Below are 17241 nucleotides of genomic sequence, written 5' to 3' on the forward strand. Positions count from 1 at the left end.
ATTAAAAAAAACTATTATTAGAGTCAAACAATCGAACTCAAATGTTATATGAACTTTATTGGATAATGAATTGTGAATAACTTAGTTTGATTTTTCACTGAAACAATTCTTTAAAAAACTTTATTTACTTCCCGACCGAATTTTAAATTATCAAAACCTCTTTACCTCATAATTGAAAGTTCAACAAAAAAAAAAAAGAAGCTATTATTAGTTAATAAAAGTCGACTATTTGATTTTTCAATGAAAATGTATTTACTTCCTTCAATCACCGTTCAACAATATGGAGTTTCAAAAATATTTTAGTTTCATTTCAATGAAAATAAGGTTAAATATGTTTGTAATCTCTATAGGGCTAAATTACACCAGAGATTCTTTAAGTTTGAAGTTTGTAATAAATTGATCCTTTAAGTTATTTTGATTACACACAAGTCCTTTAAGTTTGAGATTTATAACAAATTGGTCTTTTAAGTTATTTTGGTAACACATAACTCCTTTTAAGTTTGTAAAAGTTTTTCTCTCAAAAAAAAAGTTTGTAAAAGTTTTCAATTTAGTGCTTTTGTTAACCAAAATGATGATGTGGCAGAAGAACTAAATTGAAAACATTTACAAACTTAAATGACTTATATGTGACTAAAATAACTTAAAAGATCAGTCTGTTACAAACCTCAAACTTAAAAGACTTATGTGTGACTAACATAACTTAAAGGAGTGATCTGTTACAAACCACAAACTTAAAGAACTTATGGTGTAATTTAACCTCTTTATAAATATATCTAATTTTTGTTTTAATCATTTTTAAAATTTTCTTCGACTTTTAGTCCTTATAAAATTTTTAATCACAATTTTTTGTCCCCTTTTTTAAGTCAATTCATGTATTTTTTTAATGAAATTGTGCACAAATGTGCAGAATTTTGTAAAAATCTCTAAAAGAAAAAATAGTGTTTTTTTAACAAAACATTATTAAATATAAATTTTTAACCACAAAAAAATATAAAAATGCATATTTAATTTATGCTCTGTTAAAAAATTCTATTTTTTTAAGAGAAATTCTTAATATATTCTAAATTTTCCTGCAAAATTTGATTAAAAAATATGATTTTTATATATGAGTTTATTTAAAAGTGAAAATGAAATTTAAAAAAAAAAAAATTAAAAGTCGAAGAAATTTTTAAAAAAAATTAAAATAAAAAATTGATATATTTATGGGATCAAGACATATTTAACCAATAAAAAAAGTGATATTTTGTCAACCGAATTGCACGGAGACACTGTACCCAGCAAGCACTAAGCCGCAGGAACACAATGTACGGATAAAACTGAATTGAATCAAGACGAGATGTCTCGGAGACCGGCGGTGATAGCGGAGTAGGATTGTTTTTTCATCTTCCAAATCAACCTCCTCGCTCTTCATTTTGGTAATTCACATTTATATATACTTTACATTACTCAATACTATTACTGCGTTTCCTGTGAATCATTCTTATATGGATGTCTGTTTCTCGTTGTCTATATCATATGTACAAGGGACCAGGTTTTGTTTCCAAATAGATGCATGTTTAAATGTGTTGTAACACCTTCACTTCGTAATGATAAGACTTTTTATAGATAAATTAAAGATTAAAATTTGGTTCATCAACCTCTCAACAGTGGGATACCGGAGGAGAATTTTTATCTTTATTTATTTTTAATTTGTTTTCAACAACCATTGAATAAAAACATTTTAGTAGATTTCAACTTGGAGGACAATGTTATTTTGAAGAAAGGTGTATTGTTAGGGTATAGATTTATGGAAAATTTTAGAGTCGTTAAGAGTGTTATAGGAATTAGTTAGTTTGTCTGTTAGCTTGTATTATTGTTGTTCTCTTATCTTCTATAAATAGAAAGATTGGGATCAGTTTATTTGACTTTTAACTTAAAACTTTTTGAAAACTGGAAAATTCCAATGTGAGGGGAGTATGTCTCCCTTGTGTACCTTTCTTTTTCTTTATCAATAAAATTATCAGGGACGAATAAATTCCCTTTCCTCTACTGTTCTTTCATCAAATCCTAACAGATAGTCATTTGCTTCACCTTCTATTTTTTTAGCCATTAAAATTATGGTGATGATATTTTGTTTGGTTTTGAAACTGAGTGTTGTGTTTGCACATTTTTATTTTCCTGATTAAGGACTCCATAAAGTTGTTTCCTGTTCGCTTGCAAGTTTTGTAATCTCTTGTTGAATGTTTATGAACTTAGATAAATATGCAAGTTTATGTGGTGTGTTACCATGCAAGTTTCTCTGATCTTGTAAAAAACCATTCTTCCATTCTCCGAAATGCAATTTCCACTGTCATTTTCAAATAATCTTCATAGTAAATGCATTATGCCTTAAAGTATATCAGTGGGATGGAAAGCAAAAGCACAATGCCATCTTGTTCTTAGTCTTCTGACCACTGGTATTTTCTGTTTTTAGTTATTTGATTTGCAACTTTTTTTCTGTTTGAGGATGTAATAGTCTGCCAAGGGTTATATATCAAACACATTGCCGGCTCAACAAATTAGCAGGCCTAAAGAATTTTTTTAAGTGAGGCATAAAGTGAGGGATTAGGCCTACTTATGGCTGGGCCGACCCTAATCAAACATCGTCCTTTTAGTTGCAAATGAGACAATTCTAGTTTGTTCTGTACTTCAATTTACACTAGCTGTGCATGAAAGCCTATTATAATCTCGGTTACTGAAAATGCAGGTGATTATTTGTGCACTGGAGAGGTCCAATAAACAATTCCCATTTTGCAAAAGGCATATGGAGATAGCTTATACAAAGTTTTGCATGTTGGTCCTGATACTGGCTATCTGGTCTCTAAATTGCTAAAGGAGGAGGAAACCAAAGCCTGGGGTATAGAGCCCTACAATATAGAGGATGCTAATAGTAATTGCAAAGCTCTTATCCGTAAAGGCAAGTAGGCAACATGCGTGTGGCTGATATCAAATTTCCTCTTCTATACAGGCCAAAATCTTTCTCTCTTAGTATTGTTTCAGAGGCCCTTGATTTTCTATCATCTAGATACCTTAACAAAGCCCTTTGCGATTTGACAAGGGTATCAACTGAAGTAGTGATATTTACTAGTAAGTGAACTTAAATTAGTGCATATATTCTTAAATAAAATTTCTCTGTCAAAGGAGATTGGTGCAATCTAAACTAAGCATCAACTCACTTGGCAATAATAGAGTCACATAACCATTATGGAAAAATGAAAGTAAGCTATTATATATATCTGAGTCCAGTATTACTTTGCTTCAAAAGCTATATTGGAAATAACTTTTTAGAACGAGTTGAAACTGGCATGCATGCAGTATAATATTTGTTTATAGAGCAGAACTGACTGGTATGTTATGCTTTACGCAAACCATAAAATTCTCTCCTATTGGACTTATCAGGGTCTGATACTTCCTTTGGTTGAAATTTTTGATGTTATACTTAAATTTTGAGCTTTTCATGTACTGTTTATGCTGCTAGCTTGAAAGATTATCTTATTATAAATCGATAATCTGTTGGACCTTTCTTTATATGTTGGTCTTTGACAATAATATATGCAGGTTTTCCAGATAACCGAAAGACTAAGGTTGCATATGTTTCTAAATTTGGAAGAGCGGTGAGTGTATTTCACATGGAATAATCATGTTTATGCAGTTTTCATTGAGTCATTGTCAACCCTAATGACTGTGTCTATAAATTTGGTCAGTAAATAAAATGGAGGAGGGAAAAGAAAAGCTTATCCGATTTGTCTTGCTTCAGGCCAAAAAGAGGAGTTCGTCTTGGTGGGAACAGTATTTTCTCCAGATTAATTTGGAGGAGAATGAAGCTTCTTCAAGAAAGTTTGGACAGGCTTCTACAAAGAATTCATAAGTTCCACGATGCCAGATATTTCACTTGAAGTCTCTCCATTGATTTCCATTTTCCAGGATGATTGCACTTGTAGCATCGGAGCTCCTAATGGCCGATTTTCCATTGGTTTTCTTTTAAACCACTAAGGTATTTAATTAATTGAAATTAATCTCCATAGATGGTATGTATATTTTTGTTGCTGAGTGTAGTCGGTCGATTTAGATTTTTTCGTAATGCCAGGTCCTGGTGGTAGTAAAGGGTAAACCATTTTGGTATTTAAGTAATTTACCTGTTTCATAGGTGATCTTAAATGCAGTGGTAGTGATCGTTGTACTTGAAGTGATATACTTATTTTGGGAAGAGAAAAAAATAGTCCTCCTTTTACTACTCATATATAATTAAAACATTGACACACATTACTAGTTGGTCTAGTAGAAGCATGTTAAGTCTGCAATGGAGATAATGAGTATAACAATTATTCTTTAGTAAGAAATCTCTATTTCGATTCTTAGCGAGAAACAAGTTTCCCAGAGAGATCATATTCTTTTTACTTAGTTGTTATCGTACAAGATTGTTCTGATAAGAGGATACATGTATATTTTATCCTAAATTATGAAGAATTTATTTGTATTTGAGCGCTGTTTTAAAATATAAAAGAATCTTATTTTATTATTTGTGTCAAGATCGACATCTAATTAGTTAATGATCAAGATAAATTTGAAAAGAGGATGTCGTTTTTTGCTACTGGTCTGAAAAGAACAGAACAAGAAAAAGGGAAAATTAAGTCCTAAGGAAAGTCCTTCCCGTTACATATGCTAGCAGAAGGCTACTCAAACATGGAGTAGGAGCATAAAAAATCTTCATATTATCCTCATTATAAGCCACCATTTAGGTAAAAAATTCAGCACAACGTGTTTCTTCTCAAATTATGTGTATTAGTCTAATTGTTCAATTTTATGCAAGTTGTCCTGAATGCTAAGAATAATTGCAGCATACTTATTGAGTAGAGGCAGAGGTTTTCATTGTTCAAAGTGAGTGCTCTTTTTGACTTATTAAGCACAAAACATCTCTAAACCCTTTGTCCCACACATTAACCCGATTCCACGTATCAAATATTCCTATGTATTTTTAAATTAAGTGTATGTTTGGATTGACGGTGAGTTTGACAAAATGACAATGATATCAGCTTTTTGTAGAAGCTCAAGCATAATCATCTGTCTATTTGATTAATCATTAATGTGTATTTGATGCTGAAAGCACATTCTCTTCTAATGAACAAGTTTATTCACTTCCCATACGAGCTTGTAGAGGGGAAACACCTCGTTACCAATACACTGCATATTGTGGACTCTCCCAAAAAGATCATCAAAAACCAACAAGAATGAAGTAACCCCTTGTGAAGAAACAAATTGACTTTTTTATTTGCAAGATTCAGGGAACTAATATTAGGCTTGGAAGTGATAAAGCAAAATAATTAGTTATGCTTGTAAGTGATAAATCTACAAAATGGCGATATAGAGGATCGGAAGTGATAAATATACAAAATGACGATATAGAGAATTAGTTATTAGTTAGGTTTGGAAGTAATAAAAAATGACGATAGGCAATTAGTTAGGCTTGGAAGATAAACAAAAAAAATATTAATTTTTAAAAAATGAATAAATTAGATTTTTATTTTGTAAACTGACGATTGAATCCATAAAATTAAGAGGATTATGAGTTTAATCGAGGATAATTATGAAATTTTACTGGAGTAAGATTTTCTTATTTTCTTACTAGTTATTATAGTAGTAGTAGATTAATTAGTTAGTAGTAGATATTTAAATTTGTTGTTTGTCAAAAAAAAGTAGTAGATATTTAAATTTGTTGTGTGCAATTGAAAAGATAGTCGTCCGTAATTATAGATTAATTAGTAGTAGTAGATATTTAAATTTGTTGTTTGTCAAAAAAAAGTAGTAGATATTTAAATTTGTTGTGTGCAATTGAAAAGATAGTCGTCCGTAATTAACATGATAATATATTGACTTTTAAAAAGGATAATATATTTCAATTTTTATATATTGCACTTTTTAAAAATATTTTTTTATATATTGTTAAAAGATTAAAAAAAACAAATAATATTTTGAAATTGTTTCCAAGTCATGTTTTAAAAAACAAATAATTTGATTTCATAGTTATCCGTAAAATTTGTTAGAGTTGTGATGACCATTATCCGTAATTTTTCAACAAATTAATTAATTTCATAGTTATCCGTGGAAATTTGTTACAGTTGTGATAATTATTATCCATAATTAATATTTAAAAAAATTTAAAAATTAAATTAAATTTTGCAAAATGACCATTATGCACATAAAATTAAGGAAATCATGAATTTTAAAGAGGACAATTATGAAATTTTGCTGTACTTCAACTTTCATATTTTGTTAATTTCATAGTTATCCGTAAAATTTGTTAAGTTGTGATGACCATTATCCGTAATTTTTCAACAAATTAATTAATTTCGTAGTTATCCGTGGAAATTTGTTACAGTTGTGATAATTATTATCCATAATTAATATTTAAAAATTAAATTTTGCAAAATGACCATTATGCACATAAAATTAAGGAAATCATGAATTTTAAAGAGGACGATTATGAAATTTTGCTGTACTTCAACTTTCATATATTGTTATTGTTAATTTTTCAACAAATTAATTAATTTCGTAGTTATCCGTGGAAATTTGTTACAGTTGTGATAATTATTATCCATAATTAATATTTAAAAATTAAATTTTGCAAAATGACCATTATGCACATAAAATTAAGGAAATCATGAATTTTAAAGAGGACGATTATGAAATTTTGCTGTACTTCAACTTTCATATATTGTTATTGTTAATAATGTTAATGTTAATGTTAATAGATGTTAGTAGATAAATCGTGTATTGCAAGCATTCTCTTTCTCGCTTAACCTTTGTTTCTCCGTTCCCACGACTGACCATCTTCTTCGCCAAACGTCCCTCTTTTGTTCCTTTTTTCCTTCAGGTTTGTTTCTATACAACTAGCAATGATTTAAATTGAGAAATTTGGTTTATCATTCACATGCCTTATAGTTTTGTATTGCATTCTGAGATTAACTTTCACTTTGAGCCTTCATAAATAGTGGGAAGTTGTCCTCGTGAGCTTAGCTCAGTTGGTATGGACAATGCATAAAATATGCAAGGTCCGGGGTTCGAACCCCGGCCACCACCAAAAAAAAAAAATAGTGGGAAGTTTCAAAAGAAATTTAATTTAACTGTACACAGATTGTATGAATGCAAGAACACATTTAATTATATATTTCATGTGAATTACTTGTTTGATAATATATTTTTTCATCAATGAATGCAGTGAACAATCTAAGAATCATGTCTAGGGTTTTGGCACAGTCGATTAACGTCCCCGGCCTAGTGGCTGGTCGAAGGCATGTCAGAATGATGTATGCCACACAAACTGCTACAATCCGACTGTCTGGTTTCTCTGGATTACATCCTGTGAACTCTTTGGATTCTATGTTGAGATATAAACAAGATTTTCATTCTAAGGTGCTCACTCAGATTGGTACTAATAGAGCAAGGAGTGGTAGAGGTAGCAGATGTGTAACTAGAGCCATATTTTATCATTTCACGGAAAAACCAATCAAAGTTATTATGCTGGCTCAAGAGGAAGCTAGGCGGCTGGGACACAATTTTGTCGGAACAGAACAAATTTTGTTGGGTATTATTGGCGAAGGCACTGGTATTGGTGCTAAGGTTCTAAAGTCTATGGGAATTAACCTGAAAGACGCTCGCGTGGAAGTCGAAAAGATAATTGGAAGGGGTAGTGGTTTTGTCGCTGTTGAGATTCTGTTTACTCCGCGTGCCAAGAGAGTTTTTGAACTCTCATTGGAGGAAGCTCGCCAACTTGGTAAACAATAGCATACCTTTATATGTCGTTTTTCATATCAAATCAATTATACTTTGTTTATGAAAATTTTGTTCATGACTTATTTATTATTTATATGATTTATTCCAAACATGCCTTGATTGTTGCTATGATTGATCTGATGGTTGACCAATTTGAATTAAATACATTCAAAGTGAGTTTAAATTGAATTGTTGGTAGTTTATTTTTGACCCGCCTTTCCGCTCTTTCTTTTATTTGGAGTGCGATTAAAATTTTGTATTCCTTTACGCTTGCTGAAATTTTGCCTTACATTTTGGAATTTCTAGGTCACAATTATATTGGAACTGAGAACCTGCTTTTGGGTCTTCTTCGAGAGGGTGAAGGTGTGGCAGCACGTGTTCTTGAAAATTTGGGCGCTGATCCAACTAATATTCGCACCCAGGCTAGTATTATGTTCTCATTTATTCCTTTTACGTATATTTATTATATAAGAGCATGCTTTCATCTTAATTTATGTTTGTGTGTTTGTGCTCCACTTGAGGGAACAGGTTATTCGCATGGTTGGTGAGGGTGGTGACAATGTTGGTGCTGGAAGTAGTAATAGCAAGATGCCAACTTTGGAGGAATATGGCACCAATTTGACCAAGCTAGCAGAGGAGGTAACTTACAATCCTAGTTTTCTTAATGACAGATTGTTGATGACGTCTCATTATGTGTTCAAGCATGCTTATTTTCTCTCGTCTTTGTCCTCTAAAATCAAAATCCTAGGGAAAATTGGATCCTGTTGTGGGTAGGCAGCCACAAATTGAACGTGTTACTCAAATCTTGGGTCGTCGTACCAAAAATAATCCTTGTCTTATTGGGGAACCTGGTGTCGGAAAGACAGCTATTGCTGAAGGTCTCGCCCAACGGATTGCAAATGGTGATGTCCCTGAAACCATAGAGGGAAAGCAGGTTGGTGTTTTTTTTCCTTTCTATTTCTGGTCTACAAATTGTTGTTGGTTTGGTTCAGGGTATTTGCTCTTTCTTTTTCAGCACCGCAAACATGTTCAAGTTGCTCACTGTATTAATATGATTTCAACATATTGTCCATTTACTTCTAATACTACATTTTGACTGGAAAGTAACTTTCTTGCATCAAGATGGTTAGACTAGTTCTGAAGCACCTTGCCTTGTATTTAGTCATATGATTGTGTTGTTGTTTTGAGTTTCTGTATTGGGTCTGTTTTAAGTTCTTAGATATGGAATTTTAGCATATTTTTTGGTGTGACATGAAAGCCTCATTCTGCATGATTTAGGTTATAACCCTAGATATGGGTCTACTTGTTGCTGGAACTAAATATCGTGGAGAATTTGAGGAGAGATTAAAAAAACTAATGGAGGAAATCAAACAAAGTGATGAAATAATACTTTTCATTGATGAAGTGCACACTCTCATTGGAGCAGGAGCAGCTGAAGGGGTAATTGATGCGGCAAACATATTGAAACCAGCTCTTGCTAGAGGTGAACTACAGGTAATATTTTCTTGACATAAAAAATGGATACGCGACATTTTACATAGTACGGTAATAATTCAGCTATACAACGATTTCAAACTGTATATCGAATCACAATGCAGTATTTGACTTTTGACTTGCGGATAAATGACCATATTTTTGCTGAAGTTTAAATAATTAGCTTTGGAGTAATTTTATCTGAAAAAAAAGTGTACAAATTTTCAACAAAGTCACCAAAACTCAAAGTCACTGAAGTTAAATCCATTTTCAACTGTTCATTTTTTATCAATAGTTTAAAAAAAATTAAAAATTCTGAATGGTCACTTTGGATTGGCTATGAAATGTGAAGACTGAAGACATATATATGGCTGTATATGCGGAGCTTGCCACAACTTCCATCTCTTAAGTAAATAAATTTAAATACTTATGCAGTGTATAGGAGCCACAACACTACATGAATACAGGAAGCACATTGAAAAAGATCCAGCTTTGGAGAGGAAATTCCAGCCAGTTAAAGTGCCAGAGCCAACTGTGAGTGAAACCATACAAATATTGAAAGGGCTTAGAGAGCGCTACGAGATTCACCACAAGCTCCGTTATACCGATGATGCTCTTGTAGCTGCTGCAGAGCTATCACATCAATATATCAGGTTTTACATAATTTATATTTATGCACATTCTCTCCTCATTTCAATTTTGATTTATGCTATGGAATTTTTTTTTTAATTTTCTTTTAATAGTTCTGGTATTGCATGTTTAACCCCACTTAGTGGGAAAAGGCTTGGTTATTGTTGTTGTTGTCTGGTATTGCATGTTTAAATGGGAATTTTTTGACCATAGTCAATCTTTTGGAATTTAGCATCATGCCTTTGAATTGCTTACAAAATTTACTTTGAAACTCTCATATAGTTGTGAATATGAATGAATTAAACTGTACCCTGTATCTTGTTGTTTTCCACCTGCTGTTTATCTTAATAATAATTATGTCTTCTGCAGTGATCGATTTTTGCCTGACAAAGCTATAGATTTGATTGACGAAGCTGGTTCCCGAGTTCGACTTCAACCTCAGCATGCGCAGGTATTGTTTGTTTGTCTACCATTTTCTGTACCAGCAGTTCTTGTCTCGTCTATTGTTGAGCTAATTGAGCTGGATTTATATTCTTGCAGTTACCTGAAGAAGCAAGAGGGCTTGAAAAAGAGGTTAGACAGATAGTTAAGGAGAAAGATGAAGCTATTCGTGATCAAGAATTTGAAAAGGTAAGGCCATAATTTAAGATTTAGCATGTATAACATTAACCAACATTTTTAGGATACTTAGCCACCTTTTTTCCTACGAGATTACATAATATTTTTCAAAACAAAAGTAAGCTAATTAAGGCTATTTTATCTTTAAAAGTTCTATAGCGACTTCAGTCTAGTTTTTGTTTGAAGACATTGTAGTGGTTTGTTCTTTTGATTATGCATCTCCAAATTCTTTTACTTTTTGGCTAATAATTAGCGGGCTGATGGTACCTTAATTTCTGAATAGGCTGGAGAGCTACGGGATATAGAAATGGATCTTAAGGCTCAGATATCAGCACTTATACAAAAAAACAAGGAGATGAGCAAGGCAGAGAGTGAGGCAGGAGATGTAGGTGCACTTGTGACTGAAGTTGACATACAACATATTGTTGCCGCCTGGACTGGTATCCCTGTTGATAAAGATGGGAGGCTAACTGATAGTAAGGAAAGAACTGTCGACTTCAAGAACACACTTCTTATAATGACATCAAATGTTGGAAGCAGTGTTGACCTTGACTATTATGAGAAGGACAGCAGTTATAACCGAATCAAAAGCTTGGTGACTGAGGAGCTGAAGCAATACTTTAGGCCAGAGTTCTTGAATAGGCTGGATGAAATGATTGTTTTCAGGCAACTTACAAAACTGGAGGCTTAGGAGATAGCTGATATAATGCTTAAGGAGGTGTTCGAGAGACTGAAAACCAAAGAGATTGAGCTTTCAGTGACAGAGAGATTTAGGGAGAGAGTGGTCGATGAAGGTTATAATCCTAGTTATGGTGCCAGACCTCTAAGAAGAGCTATAATGCGACTTTTGGAAGACATCATGGCCGAGAAGATGCTTGCTAGAGAGATTAAAGAGGGTGACTCTTATAGTGTATGCTGATTCTGATGGAAATGTGATTGTGCTCAATGGTAGTAGTGGTGCTGCAAATTCATTGCCAGATGCTCTTCCCGTGTAATATTGTGTACTTGTTTCAAGAGCCATAGTCTGTTTAGTTGTTATGTACATAAAGCTTTTAATTTGACTATTGTTAGTGATAGGCTAGTTGAACAATTTCAATTTTTAGTGACAGCCCAACATTACAAAGATTTTTTAGTGCTAGGCGTTTGGTTGTCTCACATTTATGTGTTGCCTAAGGTAGTCAGTAATCCATCTATCTATCTATTTTTATTTAAACTTTAGATGTTCCCCTGCACCATCCTTCAAGGCTTCAACCACCTAAAATGATCCATTCCTCTAGATCGAGTACATACACATCCCTGACCAAATTGCAGAAAAGTATCATCCTCCACAACACCTCCAACAAGAGTCAGTGTATGCTTGATTTCACTATTATGTGAGGCAAAATTGATTTCAAGTATTATACGTAAAAGTTAGTTATAGTAGTTAGTTAGACTAGTTGTTTAGCTATACTAATTAGTTGTATTATTCTCATTAACTGTAAAAGTTTTATGTATTCCTTGATGTAATTTAGTCTCTCATTATCAATATAATTTCTATTTTACTTTTATTTACGTTTCTCTTATCAATGACTTCTATCAAAAATAGTAAGGGTTAAATATGTTTTTGGTCCCTATAAATATACCAACTTTTCGTTTTAGTCCCTCTAAAATTTTCCTTCAACTTTTAGTCCCGTAAAAATTTTCCATTTTCACTTTTGGTCCCTCTTTTAAAGTAAAATCATATGTAGAATTCATATTTTTGAATAAAAATTTGCAGAAAAGTTCATAATATTATAAGAATCTCTCCGAAAAAAAATTAGATTTTTTTAACATAACATGAATTTAATATGAATTTTTACATTTTTTACGGTTAAAAATTCATATTTAATTCATGTTTTGCTAAAAAATTCTATTTTTTTTTTTGGGAATTTTTTTTACAATATTCTACCACACATTTCTGCATAATTTCACTAAAAAATTACAAAAATTAACTTAAAAATAGGGACCAAAAGTAGTGATTGAAAATTTTATAGGGATTAAAAGTTGAAGGAAAATTTTAGAGGGATTAAAACGAAAAGTTGGTATATTTATAGGGACCAAAAACATATTTAACCCAAATAGTAATGTCAAGAGATGTAAAAGTGATTTTCAAATGTTCAGATTTTCACAAGCAGAATTAATTTTGTCTTGAAGTTATTGTTCATCATCCTACATTTATATAAATGAATTTACATTCAATTCACTTTTAGCTAAAATCAATTTTACTGAATCAATTAATTTAAAATGAATTTTTATCATTGCAGAATCAAGTACACATTATAAGATAGACATTTCCCGATTAAGGTGGGAGTAAAAGAGTCCCCTGACATGCTATGTTGACTTGAGCTTGGTGCCTTTGCAGGTACTCACTTCACCACTCTTATCTTCTAAGATAAGAGGAGTTGACACTTTGGACATTATGAAATACATGTCTCCAAGCCTAGAATGATCGGGACAAAAACAAATATCTATTGACAAATTAACCTTTAAACCTAGACCACATTCATACAAAAACAATCCTTCAAGGCTTTAACTGATTATAATAACAACAAGCAAAATGTTACCAACATTGATTCTAACACTCATTTTTCAACTGTTAGTATAATTGATTGAACTATACAACTTTTCTATCACTCAAATGTATACTTTGGAGGAAATTATGATAAACAAAATATCCTAACAAGTTTTTATGATTAATATTGAATGTTTCAAATAATTTAAAACGCTGTTGACATTGAAGTCAACTGTCAATAACAATCCATTAAGCTATACATCATTATTTTCATTCATCCTTTTTGAAATCAAAATTTAAAGCATTAATGAAAGAATATTTAGTACATAATAAAAAGACACGTACATATGTGATGCTTCTTTGAATGTTCTATAGATGTCTAGCATTAGAAACTGGATGACATTATATTAAGCATTAGAGATGTGATGTTAACGAGCATCTTTTGAGACATAATAGTATGAATTATTGTGATTGTTCCAACACGGTGGGGATTTAAGAAGGCAAAACTCAAGTCAAGTAAGAAAATATGTTGCACTCACTCACTCACTCACTCACTCACGGATGCTAACAAGAGACAAAATGAATGGCCGACATAGATTTGAGAGTTGAGTAGGGTCAAGTCAAGTACTCTCTCTAATGTGCACATAAGCTCTTGCTGGACTCCAACATATGTGGTCCTATATTGAATTGAGGACATTTGGCAGATAACAAACTACTCCTGAACTGCAAGTTTGACAACTTTGTAGTAAGACAAGACCCCAACTTATGTAGTCAGTATATGTTGACATCTTGTTATATGGATGGATATCATATATATACCACATCTGCATCTTATTATAAGTTCATTTTGTAATTTTTATGCATATTAGAAAAATGTAATATGTATATGGATGTGTTCAACTCATTCTTTTTTTTACGTACCTTTTAAAAATATAATATATTAAAAATCACAATGAGTTTGAAGAAACCAAAATGTGTTTAGTACCATAATCACTGCAAATCCGTACATGCATTAAGAACATTTTATTCTTGCACTAAGAAACCTAGCATATCTAAGAACCTCATTGGAAGTGATTTTACCTAATGTTAGAGTGATGAATTAATTTTGGATGTAAAGGAAGTTCTACTCTAAAGACTAAAATTTGAATAACTAAGAAAACAAATTTAAAAAGGGATTTTGTGTTCTTTTAACTATCATAGTTTATTTGTTGAGTTCAACCGTAAGTTGTTAGCTGCACATTCGACTATGAGTATGTTAAATACTGAATATATAAACAAAATATGAGTATAAAGTTTTTTTTAATGAAAACTTGGTGTCAAATCCTAAACCATTGTGCCCTTCAAGACTACCAACAGTATTTAAAATCAATTTCAAAACAGTATCTGCAAAAATATCTTCAAACAAAAAGAGAGATTTCAAAATTTATTTTGTGGAAGAATAATGTGAGAAAACTTTTGGAGGAAAAGTATAATGTACTCAAAAACATGGAAACCTGAAAGGGGGCAATATCGAAATGGTCTTTGCCTTCATAATTTGCTTAAAGAATCTATCTCAAAAAGGGGCCTAAAAGGAAAGAGATTAAAATGAAAAGGAAGACTTGTTATTTTAATAAGCATGTCAAAGAAAAACATACAAATGACAAAAGGGGAAGAAAATGCAACACACGGATGTCTTCATGCTAGTTTAAATAATGTACTTCTGGATCAAGCTTGTTTTGAAAAGACAGGGGATAAGGATAAACAGTATGAAAAAATTCAAGCAGAATGCTATGGGCATTTTGAATAATGGTATTTTCCATTCTGACATTCATTCCACTTACTTTTTGCTGGCTATAGAGTGTGCAAAGCAAAGGGCAGGAAGGTAGAAAGGCATTTAGCCTTGTTGTAAATAAATCTAATTTATGTCTCCTTATTAATTTAAGATTCTTTTAAAAAGTAGTTTAATTAAAGGTATCATAAAATCATTACAAAATATTACTCTCTCCGTTTCATATTAAGTGATATTGTTTAAGCATGTTCACTATTCAAATAACCATATTTTTCTATTAATATATAAAAACAAATGATAATATTGAATTTGCTAAAAAATATACATCAACATATGTCAAAATAGTCAATTGTATCATCATTGAATTTGCTAAAAAATAATTAAAGATATTAAAGATTAAATTATACATCGACATATGTCAAAATAGTCAACTGTCTCATCTAATATGGAATGTAGATTGATAAGTTAACTTACTTAAGTGTATGTTGGTTCCAGTTCTAGGGGATCAAAATTGATTCTGGAGATGTAAAATTGATTCTGATATGTTTGGTTGCTATCGAGTAGAATTGATTCTACTTGAAGCTAGAGTTTGTAGCTTTTGGTTCTAAAATTTATTTTCACATGCAAATTTATAGTTCAACTCACTTTTACATGAATGTATCCAATTACAAATCACTTTTAGTCAGAATTACTTTTAATCAAAATAAATTATATAGAACCATTATATCAAAATCAATTCTCCCCACCGCATAACCAAATATACTAAGTACATTTGCTTAAAAGAGGAAAAATTACTTAAGTACATGCAATGCAACTTTTTGCATGTGGGATGTGTCATTTGGCAGCTCCCATGCCTCTAGCTTTATACCGGATCTGGCATATTGTTAGCTTGCGGTGCTACCACTACTGCCAGCACTCTAGTTAAGTTCTGTATCTTATTTCTTTTGTTGGGTCTTTGGCTTCTTATGTTTTGTTTATATAATAAAAATTTAGCTGAATTGGGTCCTAGAGTTCAACAGGTAAAGAAAAGTCTCGAGAATTATAGAGTACTGAAAGGGGTATTTAGATATTATCTACCAACAAGGTCATCACCCTTGTGACAACTACAAATTAAAAGTCTTATTTGATGGAAAAGTTGATATAGAACAATATATAAATGAGATGATCCATATATACTTAATATTCTAACTTTTGAGTTATAATGTTGTGTTTAACTCATTTGTGTGGTTGCTTTTGACTCAATATGGATGATCCCTACGACTCTTCACATGACTCAACAATGATATCAAAGTTTATAGTTATTAAATAGGCCAACTTGTTATGGCGAAAGTCATCGACATTTGCGTTAAGACAACATGTCCCGTTGATGCAACAACAAAGTGGTGCAAGTGTATGTGGATGAAAAAACTTTTATTCAAAGGGGGCCCATATGCATGAATGAATTCACACCTGAGGGGAGATTGTTGTGTGGTAAGTGTGAGTTAGAAGTTTCGCATTGCTTAAAAATGTGAAGGTTAAATAACATATAAGTGAGAGGACCCGTAAATCCAATGTTTTAAGATTTTGGATAAATATGTGGTGTCAAATTCTTTGTGTGGTAGCTCTTGACCTATTACAGATGACCCTCCAATGTCTCCTAATGATCCAACAGTGATATCACACTTGAGGGGGACATTTATGACGAGTGTGAATTAGAAGTCATACATTAAATGAAAAAGTGGAGGCTAAACAGTACATAAATGAGATGACTCATTTAAATTAAAACAGTGTATCAAGTCATTTGTGTGGTTGCTATAACGTGACTCTCAACTCTCCTCATGTCCCAACACTCACATCAACATCGTGATTCAAACCTAAGTCTTTATAGTATTTGAGTTGAATCCTTCTCGATTTTAACCAACCTATATTGGTAGTTAAGAAATCAGTTGTCTTTGTTATTGAATTTTTGTGATAATTGGCATTTAAACTGATATTCCCTCTCGTTTAAGTATATTAAAAAGAGTCAGATTCTTTAAAAATAATTAATCAGTATCATTTAATTTTTATCCAATTAAATATACAATTGTATTATCTAAGCTAGTATCGTTTTTTGCGATTGATTTCATAAGAATAAAAGGTACTCCAGTGATTTAGTTCCAACAGATGATTGCATAACAAAATTTTGAATGTCACTAATTACTTGCTTATTAGTTATCACAATTGTAATTATTTGTATTTACCATTTTTCCCTTCTAGCGTAATTTATATTTACACAATTGTCGTGTCCAACATCATGGCTTCCATTCCTTCAACAAAAAAAAAAAAACATCATGGTTTCCATATTGTATATTTATATACATCTTATCTTATTATTAATAATAATAATTCAAGGCTTTCCTTCAAAAATAAAATAAAAATAATTCAAGGCTTATCCCTTGAAAAATAATATTTCAAG

At 31.6% G+C, this 17241-nt stretch overlaps 1 protein-coding gene and 1 pseudogene across 8 annotated transcripts; both read left to right on the top strand.

Annotated features, from left to right (window-relative positions):
- The first annotated feature begins 1248 nt into the window (after positions 1–1248).
- LOC146942220 (chaperone protein ClpC, chloroplastic-like) lies at positions 1249–12056 on the top strand. Of its 7 annotated transcripts, none has more exons than XM_085756164.1 (13): positions 1249–1415; positions 2726–3105; positions 3577–3632; positions 3723–6889; positions 7235–7789; positions 8095–8210; positions 8317–8427; positions 8537–8722; positions 9067–9282; positions 9697–9914; positions 10261–10342; positions 10432–10521; positions 10793–12056. In XM_085756164.1, the coding sequence occupies exons 5-13, from the start codon at positions 7252–7254 to the stop codon at positions 11198–11200; spliced, it is 1965 nt and encodes a 654-aa protein (XP_085612290.1). In that variant the 5' UTR covers positions 1249–1415; positions 2726–3105; positions 3577–3632; positions 3723–6889; positions 7235–7251; the 3' UTR covers positions 11201–12056. The 7 variants fall into 7 exon arrangements, with proteins under 7 accessions (XP_085612290.1, XP_085612288.1, XP_085612292.1 ...); XM_085756162.1 differs by having other exon boundaries at positions 3723–4012; XM_085756166.1 differs by having other exon boundaries at positions 3776–6889.
- LOC146942221 (putative pectin methylesterase CGR2) lies at positions 2356–4030 on the top strand (annotated as a pseudogene). The gene is made up of 4 exons (XR_015030040.1): positions 2356–2413; positions 2726–3105; positions 3577–3632; positions 3776–4030. The product of XR_015030040.1 is annotated as a putative pectin methylesterase CGR2 (transcript).
- Positions 12057–17241: the final 5185 nt, after the last annotated feature.

This window comes from Medicago sativa, chromosome 3, assembly GCF_051527215.1.
Source record: "Medicago sativa cultivar Bolivia chromosome 3, Bolivia_mono, whole genome shotgun sequence".
Classification (NCBI taxonomy): Eukaryota; Viridiplantae; Streptophyta; class Magnoliopsida; order Fabales; family Fabaceae; genus Medicago; species Medicago sativa.

Bases quoted from the DNA above. Each gene is read 5' to 3' on its own strand.
- LOC146942220 (XM_085756161.1), top strand. From the start codon at position 7,225: ATGAATGCAGTGAACAATCTAAGAATCATGTCTAGGGTTTTGGCACAG. The intron at 8,211-8,316 runs GCTAGTATTATG...TTGAGGGAACAG, and splicing joins CAACTAATATTCGCACCCAG to GTTATTCGCATGGTTGGTGA. The intron at 8,428-8,536 runs GTAACTTACAAT...TCAAAATCCTAG, and splicing joins TGACCAAGCTAGCAGAGGAG to GGAAAATTGGATCCTGTTGT.